Below are 13,563 nucleotides of genomic sequence, written 5' to 3'. Positions count from 1 at the left end.
TTTGGTTACAAAAATAGTAAATATATTCATATTTTTGTCTAATAGTAACATGAATAACTAATATCAATTTTAACATGACTCATTTTAGAATAACATCTTTCTATTTTATTGTTATGAAATGTACATATTAATTTTGAAGACTTTCTTCAGAATTTTTCAGACACATCTTTCAAGAAAGTGATGTGAACCAGTCTCATTGATTTAAATATCTAATGGCTAATGACTCTTACAATTTACATCTCCAATGCTGACTTCTCTTAGATGTCAATGAATATCTCAAAATTATCATGTGCAGATATTCCTCTTGATCCCACCTCAACACCAATCTACTCACTTCTCAGCCTCCCTATCCATCCTATCAGCAGGTCTTTATCAACTCAATCTTAAAAAAAAATACGCTGAATTTGATCACTTTCTCACAATGTCCACTGCAACTGCCACAAAAAAAACCTAATTCTAACCATCATCATTTCTTGCCTATGTTATTGTAATAATTTTCTTATAGATCTATCTGTTCTACTCTTGTTCCCACTGATTACTGGCAACCCAGTAGCCAAAGTGATCTTTTAAATCACTGATACATATTTTAAATCACTGATATTTTATTTTTTCAAAAGATTTTATTCATCCATTTGAGAGAGACAGAAAGAATAGAGGACAGAGAGAGCATGAGCAGGGCGGGGAGGGGTAAAGGGAGAGGGAGAAGCAGATTTCCCACTAAGCAGGAAGCCCAACTCGAGGTTCAATCCCAGGCCCCAGGATCACAACCTGAGGCAAAGGCAGAGGCTCAACCGACTGAGCCACCCATATGCCCCAATCACTTATCTTTTAAGGCCTTTATATATATATATATATATAACCTTTATATATATTAATATATACTAAATATATATTTATATAAATAAACCATAAATATATAAAAACCATAAATATATATATAAACCATTTATATATATAAAGGTGTGTATATATATATATATATATACACACACACATACACACACACACACACACATACATATATATCAGGGTTTAAATCCCTCCTATGGTTTTCTATTGCATGTGAATACAATCCAGACCCTCCATCCTTGTTCTTATCTTATCTCTCCATTTCTCACCAGGCTTCAACCAAAGTGTCTCTCTGTTCTTTGAACACACCAAATTCATTCCCACCTCAAAGTCTTTGCATCAACTGGCTCTCTGCCTGAAATGTTTTCTTCCCCAGATCTTTACCAAGTAAGTATGTACTCTTCATTCAGGTCTCAGCCCAAATGACAGCTCTTCAGAGGGGGCCTTCCTGGGAAATGATCACCTGGCTTCCAGCATCTCAGTCACTCTCTCAGACCCCATTTTATTTTTTATTTTATTTTATTTTATTTATTTATTTTATTTTTATTTTCTTCCCAAAGTTAAATTATCTCACTTTTTAAACTTTTTTATCATCTGACGTCTTCCTTTAAGAAAGCTAACTGTGACAAAAGGAGCTTATTTTCCTTCTTTATAGCTATGTCTCTAAGGTACAGGGTAGCCAATAAGTCTAGAAACATAGGCAAATATATGGTACATGTCATATTACACATAATATAAGACAAAGTAATATTGAACATGTTTCCAGGCTGTATGTAGATACTGAGTAAATATTTATGTAATGGATGAATAAGCTGGTTGAGGAGTTAACAAGACTCGGGTTTTAATTCTGGCTCTGCTGCTTACTAATTTTGACTTTATTCAAGCCACACAATACAGAAACTCAATGTTCAGTTGGAAAATAAAAATAAGGTAATACTAAGTGAGTCAAAAGATGTAATGCTTTAAAAGCACTTTTTAAACTAAAAGGTATAATATAGCTAAAAAGTATTGAAAGAATATGATGTGGGAATTATTAAGCTTTTATTTAGTAGTATTTTTATATAAAGTTTGGGGAAGACAATCTTTTAATTATTTTTTCAATGAACATGTGCTCAAAGAATTGGGATAATTCTTTGATGATTTCTAATGACAAGCCTTATACATTTGTTGATAAATTTTAGACTATTGAAGCTTGTTGTAGAAACAGGTGGCAATTTTTCTTGATATAGGTTAAAAAGTAAAGCTTATAATTTCTTCTAATGGCCCTCATATAAAATCATCCAATTTTGGGACTGTTGCCTAGTCACAGCTTCAATAATAAGAAAAAGCACTTACCACTCCAGTGTGTTTCTTACAGGACTCAAAAGGAAGAGAACCTTCACCAGTTCGCCAGCTATCCTCACCAATCTCATCACTCAAGAGAAACTCATTTAACTTTTGTACACTGCAAAAACCAGCCAAACAAACACAAAAAAAGGGGTTAAAAATAAAACCACCACAATGAAGCTCTACCAAAATAAACAAGCATTTCCCTCACTCATTACCATGTTGAGCAAGCCACCTCCGAGTGGCCTTCCTTTCTGAAGACCAACTGGGAATTCAGCTTCAGTTCGGAGTAACAAGCATCCTAACTAAATTGCCCAAAAATGATGGGCTCCCAGGACCTGGGACTTTCAGTTCTAAAAGTAGAAAGGTCTCATGAAAACCAGAAACAATTTGTCACCCTTTGAATGCAGCCAAATTTTTTTTGCACTTTTTTTTTTTAACAGATATGTTTCTTGTCAAAGACAGAGTTGAGGAACTTAAAACAGAATGGTCTAAAATAATAATGCCAATTATTCTAATTTTACAAACAAGGGAAAACAAGTTATAGAGAACCTAATAGCCTGCTTAAAATCATTTAGCATATAGAGGCTCCTGGGTGGTTCAGTGGTTGAGTGTCTGCCTTTGGCTCAAGGCGTGATCCTGGACTCCTGGGATGGAGTCCTGCTAGGGAGCCTGCTTTTCCCTCTGCCTATGTTTCTGCCTCTCTCTGTGTCTCTCATGAATAAATAAATAAAATCTCTCTAAAAAAAAAAAAAAGAAAAGAAAAGTCAAACTTAAAAAAAAAAAAAGCATTTAGCATATAACACAGATCTGGGGCCCATGACCATTCTGTTATCTTGCTTAAGCACTATACACTACACATATTTTCTGAACCTAGAAAGAAGACAGGCCTCTGCTCAGTGTTGGCTAAGGACCAATAGTATCAGCATCACTAAGAGCTTACCAGAGACTCTCAGGCCCCACCCAGAAGCTACTAAATCAAAATACTGATTTTCACAAGATCCAGAAATGCTTCATAAGCACATCACAGTTTGAGAAGCCCGGCTCTAGAACTGTGGTTTACAAACATTCTTTATTATGGTCTCCTTGGGCAGGGTACAAGACTCCTTGTTCTAACTACGCCTCCCCTTCTTACTTTTTAAAGCTAGTGTTACAGAATCAGGAGCAAAGAGAAAGAACCAAAGAAACAACAACATGATTTGAAAAAATGCTCCTATAAATAAAATAATATGCTAAAGAAAGTTCTGCGAAGTTTGAAGAAGTTGAACTTAAAAGAAATGCTCCTTTTAGTGTGCTAGGATGCTGAAAGTGAACAAACTAATTTGGCATATGCAGTATCAACCACAGGGGAAATATTGCCTTTGGTAGGAAACTGGAAAATAAAGATTTGAAACAAAAAAATTATATTTTTTCACGTGAGCTTGCAGTCAAGTTAAGTGCTTCCAAATAGGTCTGCAAAGCTTGTTGTCTCTGTGTGTATATGTATGTGGCAGACTAATAAAATAGAGAAAAGTAAATTTAACTGTCTTTTGCCTACCATCTTTAAGGCCTATGGCCTCACATGCCATAGAAACTCCTTCTTTTCACTGGAAACATAAAGGTGAATAAATTCTTCACGGCATTATTATACATAATGCTAATAAGCCAGGCACAATAAAATAAAATAAACCCTTACAAATAGTGTCTGATTCTACCTATATGAGGTACCTAGAATAGTCAAATTCGTAAAAATTTGAAAGTCATTGGTGGTTTCCAGGGGCTGGGAGAAGAGGCAAATATTGTTACTGTTTAATGAAAACAGATTCTAATTTGGGGAGATGAAGAAGTTCCAGAATGGATTGTGGTGATGGCTGCAAAGCAATGTGTACGTACTTAACGTGACCGAACTATACACATAAAATGGTTTAAATGGTAAATTTTATGTTATGTATATTTTACTATTTAAAAAAGAATTTCAGATACCTCAACAACAACAAAAAGATGAGCTTCAGTTTGTGTACTCTTTTTGAGTCTTGGTCAGCAAATATTGGCCATATGAATTGGAAAGCCAGTATTAGAAATGCCTTATGAAATGCCAGTTTATTTCTCTTAAATGACAGTTATCTCTTCTTCGCTTTGTAAATTGAGGTATAATTGACATGTATTTGTTTCAGGTGTACAACATAATGATTCAATATTTGTATAAATTGCAATCTGATTGGCACAATAAGTCTAGTTAACATTGTCGTCATACATAGTTACAGTTTTTTTCTTGTGTTAAGAATGTATAAGATCTACCTCAAAAGTAGTAGTAAAAGATCTTCTTTACCTTTATAGATCTTAGTTGTCATTCTGTTCTTATTATTTTGAAGAATGGATTTTAAGGAGCACAGCTTTGCCGTTCCAAAAAATACCTTTTAAACAATCTCATACTAGGTCTTTGCACACAAAGGGAAGTCCAGGGGTCAGACTCATTTGCCTTTGTAACTCTATGTCTAGCTGCTCCTGGCACATATTACTCAATGAATGTTTGCTGAATAAATCAAAGAAGGAATAAACCAATGACTCAGACATTTAAGTAAAGTCAGTTGATTCAATTCTCCATTTCACTTTTCTAGTACACACACAAATCTTACTGAAGCTTTTATGGAATTAATGAGTCCCATTCTTACTAAGCATCAGGAAGTAACGGTCTCTGAGTGTAACTGGGGCATAGAGAGAACTTTCTTTCCTCTCTATAACATTCCACTCTGGAACTCTCTAATTACAAGAAATATTGGAGGACCCTAAGATGAAGACTTCTCTGAACCTCCTCCTCCTTTCCCCTCCCCTGCCCTCATCATTCTAGGCTTTCTGACTGAGGGTCCCTGGAACTGCTATCTTGTCATTTTTGATACCTCCATTACATTTTGATACTCTCCCATTACACAATGAATTCCTTAAGAGCAAAGATTTTCATCTTCAGAATCTAGCCCAATGCCAAAAATACAACATAGTAATTTCTCAAGGAATGTCTGGTGAATGAATAAATGGGTAATACAAAAAGCATTTCCTATGCATATGAGGTCCTTTCAGAAATCACTGAGGCAAAGCAATTATGGAAAATGCATGAATCCTGACCAAGGGTGAAGTAATTTCTACCATGCTGCCAGGGTTATATATTTAAAATCCAAATCTGTTTATGCAGCATTCCTCTCCTTAAAATAACAAATGGCACCCCTTTGCCTCCGGCATCCTTAGCATCATTTCCAGACTGCTCAGGATTTTACTCTCTAGCTTCATCCTCTTCCACTTTCCACATCAGAACCTGTCACCAATTACACTCAACTACGTTGAGTCCCCTAAAAATACCAAGATCTCTCACCTACTTACTCATCACCCCCCCCCACCGAAAACATTGCTCTCTCAGCTTGAACATGTTTTCCCTTTTTCTTCAACTGAGTCCTACCATTTCTTAAGATCTTATGAAGGAGCCACTAAGTCTTTTAAATCTTCACTGACCAGACTGTCTGCCTTCTCACTCGGTGAACTTCAGTGACCCTCATAGATGGGCCCTGGCATTCTGTGTAGAGCTTAAATAGCATAACACACCATATTGTACTTAGTTTCCCTTCCTGGTATCGCCAACTAGATTGTAGGTTCCCTGCATACTTCACTCTATCTTTCATCTCTGCAATTCCTAATACCTAGTAATGTACTTAAAGTATTAACAAGTGCATGCAGACCCACAGAAGATATCTCTCTGAAGCACAGAAGGTAGATTAATAAAATGGAGGTACAATAATAAAATGGATATTGGTAAAGTACCTAAAACATTTAGGCAATGTGCTAGGCACTGTTCTATACTATCTCATTTAATTGTCTCAATCGCCATAAACAGGAACTACTGTGCTCACTTAAGTGAAGAACCCAAGCTACAGAGACACAAAATGAAGTGCTTGAGGTTGAACAATGAGTACTCTGTGGCAGTACTAGGTTTGACAGCAGGTGCATTGAATACCAACTCCTAAGCCTGCCTCCACCATACTTCTAGGTCAGTATTTTACCAATTTCTCATGTGTTTAAATAATTCATACCAGTATTTAAGGTTTTAGCTACACACGTTATTTTTTCACTTTTCAAGTTTCATTTTGGGTATTTAGATAAAGTTTGAGTACCTTGGACAGGTGCTATTACATTAATCAGGAATAAGTGACTTTGTTGCTGGCAATTATGTTCTTTTCTTGTAGGAACTATAACATCTTTGTAATCAGGGACCAGGCTGAAGTATGCATGCTCTATGATAAATATCAGTAACAATTTATTTGATCAAAGGTAACTGTAGTGGACTAGCCAAGCATACATTCCTTTGGGAGGTACATGAGAAAAGGATACAAAGTTATTTTCCAATAAAGCAAGGGATGGTTTTACACATTTTTCTCTTGGCAAGTAATATCTTTGGACATAGATATTGTATTATACATCAAATCCCAGCAACCTTAGCTAAAATTATTTATAAAGGACACAGCATATCAAATTATATTCTCCTCCAGAAAAGCAAAAATGCATAAATTATTTCCTTCCAAATAAAGCAAAGTGGAAAAGGGGGGCAAGCATCCCCCCAAAATTACTCTTTTTCAAGAATTTTAATATTTTACAAACTAGTGACTTTTCCTGCTTTTCCTCATTTCGTGACTCTGTTTTTGCGAATGTAGACTGGAATACAATACCATAAAGTGTCCAGAAAACTCAACCAGAGTAGGGTGTGAGGTTGTAAAGAGAAAACCTGAATTGTATCTACCCCCTTCTTCTATGTTATTACTTTTTCATGAGGTTCTGCCCATTGTGCACCCTGAAGACCACTTTGGCTAGCAAACTAAACATTTTTAAAAGAACGTAGAGAATTTTCACATAGGAAAGAATTTTACACAGCACAGAATTTTACTACAGTAGAGGAGTTTGTAAGTTCTTCCAGGTATGTATAACATAGGTTTGGGAATATGTTGCACCGCCTTCTAACCCACCAAATCTCTGATGCATTGGAGAGTGAGGCAAAGAATTTATACTTCCACAGTCCTGAAGAAAAGGTTTCAAAATCAGCTCACCAAAGTCTCCGATTATAAACAGGCTGCTCAGCTCATCATGGGCCAATTGGCATCAAAGACTGGTCACGGGTTCCCAGGCACAGAAAAGAATGCCAAACCCAGTCAATACTGGGAAAAAGCTCATTTGGGTTCCCAGAACCAGCACACAGTGGGAGAAAGGCCTGGCTCCTCTGTTGCATCTCTGTAGGACCCACAAATCAACTACTGAGACTCATTTTAGAGAAGTAAGTTTTTATAAGCTAATTGTATTAGGCATATGGCTTGGGAAATCTGGAACTGAGCCCTGAAAACAGACTGGTCTTTATCAAACTGGCAAACGCCTTTCCCTGGGACATAAGGAAGAAGGAGTGCTATGCATAAATATACAGTGAATATTGCCCACTCTCAATTTTACCAGCATTTACTGCAGCAGGAGTGTATACTATGGAGTGGGAGGGCACTCCTAGGTTTTTTGGTGGTTTTTTTTTTCTGTTTTCTCCCCCCCAAATAAACTCTTTAAGTCCTTTTGATGCTTGGTAACCTCCTGATTTAAGAGAAGTTACCTGTTATAACTTAACAACTTTTTTTATCCCCACTTGTGGTACAAAGTCAAATTCCAATTAAAAATGAAACCATGGAAGGGACAGCTATTAAATGGAGAAAATGAAACTAAGGACCAAAATAGCAGACTTTGGCCATTCATCAATTTTATTGTTTGAAATAGCTTCCCCTCCAGAGCACTGCCTAATTTGGAAATGGTGCTACGAAAATCAGTCAGTGTTCTGTACAACTGTTTCAGAGGCAAAACGGCACTGAAATAATTTTGTGATACTATTGTGACCCATCAGAATTTCAGTTTATAATAAGACAATGCATGTGCATCTTACTGTCATCTGGGTTTGAACCATCATTAAACCAACATAAATTACTCTCCCGAACTGAAGATTCTGGTATTTTAACTGCCACATACTAGCTTTCTTTGTAATATGTCACCATTGGGAAAATTGTCTCATTTTAAAAGACTTTACAAGAAAAAAAATCAATTAGTTTAAAAAAAAAAGCCTTTACAAGAAATGGGAAATATTGCTATCAGTGGCAATGCCAGGCTTCATATACTTAAGGCCTCTGTTTTCCAATTTTCCTTAGTATTGTTAACATCTTGACATTTCTTTCAAAGGCCAAGTGTGATAATGACTGTTTATGAAACATGCTGAGATCTTATGAAGTTTATCAGATCTTCTACCATAAGCAAAATACTACTTGAAGACTTCCTTGTTTATAACAAAGTATCAGACACAGTAGACTGTGGTGTGTACAGCATTATACAATATAGTATAACCAAGTTTGGTAGCCTACTTATTTATATAGCACAAGAAAAATGGTGGGAAAATGGTCATTATTATGTATCTATTTTTATTGTTGTGCATTGTACGAAACTGTAAGTTTGAGACAAAGTATACACTGGTTAAAAAAAATGAGAGAAGCATATTTAAAATGAGCAAAGTGTGGAGGGGTTTTGCAAAGCCTTTCCAATTAGAAGAAACCATGAGACTTACTTAGGTTTTTTCCAGATTAAATTAAAATTAAAACAGTGAATATTTGTTGATGAGAACACTGTCCATCACTGTAACTGCAAATATAAATGGACACAATTTTACTGGAAGATATTATGGCCATTTTCACTTTAAAGATCTTAAAAATGGCAGTGCCTGTTGGCTCAGTCAGTTAAGTGTCCAACTTTTGGTTTTGGCTCAGGTTGTGATCTTGCCATCATGGGACTGAGCTCTGCATACCGCTCTGTGCTCAGTGCAGAGTCTGCTTCAGATTCTCTCTCCCTCTCCCTCCTGCTTACTTTCTCTCTCTCTCAAATAAATAAGAAATTTTTAAACATATTACAAATGTCTACACTTTTTGACCTACCACTCATGAAAAGCAACACAGCAATATTCATTAAGGACCTTAAAAATGTGCATACTGTTCACACCACTGAACACCAAAACCCCCCAAATAATCTAATTACAAATGGGAAGAAGACATGAATAGACATTTCACCAAAGATGACCTACAGATGGCTAACAGACACATGAAAAGATGCTCAACATCACTCATCATCAAGGAAATGCAAATCAAAACTATAATGCAATATCACTTCACACTATCAAAATGGCTAAAATAAAAAACACAAGAAACAACAAGCATTGGCAAGGAAGTGGAGAAAAAGGAATCTTTATACATGGCTAGTGGGAGTGCAATCTGATGTAGCAACTGTGGAAGACAGTATGGAGGTTCCCCCAAAAAATTAAAAATAGAACTACCCTACAATCCAGTAATACCACTACTGGGTATTTATGCATAGAATGCAAAAACACTTATTCAAAAGGATATATGAGCCCCTATGTTTATTGCAGCATTATTTACAATAACAAAATGATGGAAACAGCCCAAGTATTCAACAATAGATGAATGGATTAAAAAGATGTGCCATATATATGTATATACATATATAAACATATATACATATACACACAATAGAGTAGTACTCAGTCATAGAAAAGAATGAAATCTTGCCATCTGCAACAACATGGTTGGAGCTAGAGAATATAATGCTAAGTGAAATAAGTCAGTCAGAGAAAGATGAATCCTATATAATTTCATTCATATGTGGAATTTGAGAAACAAAACAAATGAACAAAGGGAAAAAAAGAGACAAACCAAGAGACAGACTCTTAAATATAGAGAACAAGGGGCAAGATGGCAGAAGAGTAGGGGTCCTCAACTCACCTGGTTCCACCAACTTACCTAGATAACTTTCAAAACATACTGAACACCTATGAATTTGAACTGAGATTTAAAGAGAGAACAGCTGGAATGCTACAGAGAGAAAAGTTTTCACTTCTAACAATGTAGGAAGGTGAAAAAAAAAAATAAGAATAAAGTGGGGGAGGGGAACCATGAGAAGCCAGGCTAAAGCAGAGTCAAGAAAGCCTCTGGGGCAAGAAAGCCCAGCCTTAGAGAAGCAGGAACTTTAAAAATCTGTGCTGGAGTTTTCCCTGATGGAAAAATGCTTAGCAGGGAAATTGGGCAGAATCACAGGAGAGGCAGTGAAGCCTCAAGATTCCTGGAGTCACTATAAAAGAAGGGGCGCCTGGGGGAAAGCTTATCACAAACTGCTAAAGAGCTGGAGCACCACAGCCCTCCAGGGCATTTGGGAGAAGCCAGTTGGTTAGGCGGGCCAGCTCCTTTTGGGAGAGGTAGTTCCCGGGAGCATGGGTCCAGCAGCACAGGGCCCCAGATTCCAGGGTGCCCAAGTGGACAAAGCTGGTGATCCTGTGTTCCCCCTGGGACAGGTGGAAGAGGGGAGCACACAGGAAAGCAAGAACACACCTGTAGCTGGGCGCCCCACAAGCTGTGCAGATCAGTGCACCCATGTCTGCCCCCAGGAGCATCTAGGCTGACTGGGAGACTGCAGTTAGTTACTGCAGGGAGCTGACTCCAAAACTGGAAATCTGGCTGCCACCATTGTTGTTTTTCCTCTTTGTTTCATCTTGTGCTGGGAGAGGCAGGGCCACCAGAGAACAAAGGCTTCACAGGATAAACAGCTCACACTGAGCCCAGCACCTGGCAGGGGGTGGGGTATCTCTCCCAGGTACACACACCTGAGAATCAGCACAGCAGGCCTCTCCCCCAGAAGACCAGCTGGAAGAACAAGGGAAGAGCAAGTTTACTGACCAAGCAGTACTGGAAAGCTCCAGGACTGAGGGAAAATAGTATATAGAACCAGAGGCTCCTTTTTTTTCTCCCCCACTATGACTTGTTTTTATAAGACACTAAAAACTTCCAATGCTTTTTCTTTTTTCCCACCTTAACTACAATATTTTACCAGCTCCTCATTTTTAAGTTTTTTCCTTTTTGGCTCATATTTCTACAATTACATGTCTTAGATATATTTTTCACTTCTGGATTCCCTTCAGCGTATTTCATTTAATTTTGGTAGATATGGGGATCCCTGGGTGGCGCAGCGGTTTGGCGCCTGCCTTTGGCCCGGGCGCGATCCTGGAGACCCGGGATCGAGTCCCACGTCGGGCTCCCGGTGCATGGAGCCTGCTTCTCCCTCTGCCTGTGTCTCTGCCTCTCTCTCTCTCTCTCTGTGTGACTATCATAAATAAATAAAAATTAAAAAAAAATATTAATTTTGGTAGATATACAAGATATGGATTTTGTTTTCTTCTGCCTCGTTTTGTTTTACAATGGTGGAAGTTATACCTTCTGAACCATGACCAACATACACCCAGAACCAAGTGGAACCCCATGCTGGTTCATTCTGGAAGATGATATTCTCTCTTCCTTCCCATTCTGCCCCCCTTTTTTTTATCTTGTTTATGTTTTGGTGGTCAATGTTGGGGCTTTCTAGAAGTATTACTGGTTTATACAAATTTGGGATTGAGCATCTTATAACATAAGGAACAAAATACTCTCAGAAACAAGAGGATCACCCTCTAGGATCCCTCAGGTAGACTATATTTTCTCTCCACTATCCCTTCCTCACCACCATCATCCCCCCCCTTTTTTTCTCTTTTTCCTCTTTACTTTCTTTCATTTTTCTTTTTTCTTCTTCTTTGCTTTTAATTTTTGGCTTTTTATTTTGTTTTAAAATTTGTTTTTCACTTTAGTGGTCCTTTTGTTTTATTTTGTTCTGTTCTTCTTTTTTTTTTTTATTTTCTGGTCTCTGACCTCTTTGGAATTATCTACAGTGTATTTTACTCAGGTCGTGGTTGATATTTTTGACTCAGCCCGCTTATACAGCCACTCTGCACTGGACAAAATGACTACAAGGAAGAATTCACCACAAAAGAAAGAACTGGAAACAGTACTCTCTGCCACAGAGTTACAGAATTTGGATTTCAATACAATGTCGAAATTCAATTCAGAGGTACAATTATAAAGCTACTAGTGGCTTTGGAAAAAAAAAAAAAGCATAAAAGACTCTAGAGTGTTACTGCAGAATTGAGATCTAATCAGGCCAAAATTAAAAATATATTAAATGAGATGCAATCCAAACTGGATGTTCTAACTGCTAAGGTTAGTGAGGTGGAAGAGAGAGTGAGTGACAGAGAAGACAACTTGATGGTAAGGAAGGAAGCTGAGGGAAAAAGAGGAAAACAATTAACAGTCCATGAGGAAAGTCTCAGGGAAATAAATCAGCTTGAAAAGGAAGAATATACATCTAATTGGGATTCCAGAAGAGGCTGAGGGAGACAGAGGACCACAAAATATATTTGAACAAATCATAGCTGAGAACTCCCCAAATCTGGGTAAGGAAACAGGCATTCCGATCCAAGAGATAGAGAGGACACCCCAAAAAATCAATAAAAACCATTCAATACCTTAACATTTAAGTGAAACTTGCAAATTTCAAAGATAAAGAGAAATTCTTAAGCAGCACAATACAAGAGATTCTTAACTTATATGGGGAGAAATATTAGATTAACAGCAGACCTCTCCACAGAGACCTGGCAAGCCAGAAAGGGCTGGCAGGATATATACAGGGTACTAAATGAGAAGAACAGGCAGCCAAGAATACTTTATCCAGCAAGGCTCTCATTCCGAATAGGAGAGATAAAGAGCTTCTAGGATAGGCAGAAACTGAAAGAATATGTGACCACCAAACAAGCTCTGCAAAAAATATGAAGGGGGACCCTGTAAAAGAAAGAGGGTACCCAAAGAAACAATCCACAAAAACAGGGACTGAGTAGGTAATATGATGACAATATATTCATCTCTTTCTATTGTTACTCTGAACATGAATGGGCTAAATGAATCCATCAAAAGACGGAAGGCATCGGACTGGATAAAAAAGCAAGACCCATCTATATGCTGTCGAAAAGAGACTCATTTTAGACCTAAGGACACCTCCAGCTTAAAAATGAAGGGATGGAGAACCATTTACCATTCAAATGGTCCTTAAAAGAAAGCTGGGGTAGCAATACTCATATAAGATAAATTAAAGTTTATACCAAAGACTACAGTAAGAGATAAAGAGGGACACTATATCATACTTAAAGGGTCTATCCAACAAAAGACCTAAAAATCATGAATATTTATGCCCCTAATGTGGGAGCTGCAAAGCATATCAATCAATTAATAACCAAAGAGGTATTTAGATAATACACTAATAATAGGAGACTTCAACACGGCACTTTCAGCAAACGACAGATTTTCTAAGCACAACATCTCCAAAGAAACAGGAGCTTTAAATGATACACTGGACCAGATGGATCTCACAGATATATACAGAACTTTACATCTGAACACAACTGAATACACATTCTTCTCAGGTGCATATGGA

The 13,563-nt window shown here is 37.3% G+C and overlaps 1 protein-coding gene across 27 annotated transcripts in view; it reads right to left on the bottom strand.

Moving 5' to 3' along the window:
* The window catches only part of ABCC9 (ATP binding cassette subfamily C member 9), a 151,014-nt gene that overhangs the window by 91,344 nt on the left and 46,107 nt on the right, over positions 1 to 13,563 (bottom strand). For all 27 annotated transcript variants that reach the window (XM_072765827.1, XM_025995117.2, XM_072765842.1 and 24 more), the window contains one exon: positions 2,185 to 2,293. In XM_072765827.1, coding sequence (XP_072621928.1) covers positions 2,185 to 2,293 — 109 coding nt within the window. The remainder of the gene's footprint in view (positions 1 to 2,184; positions 2,294 to 13,563) is intronic.

Source organism: Vulpes vulpes, chromosome 8, assembly GCF_048418805.1.
Source record: "Vulpes vulpes isolate BD-2025 chromosome 8, VulVul3, whole genome shotgun sequence".
In the NCBI taxonomy this organism is placed as follows: domain Eukaryota; kingdom Metazoa; phylum Chordata; class Mammalia; order Carnivora; family Canidae; genus Vulpes; species Vulpes vulpes.
This window is presented reverse-complemented; position numbering and strand designations above follow the sequence as displayed.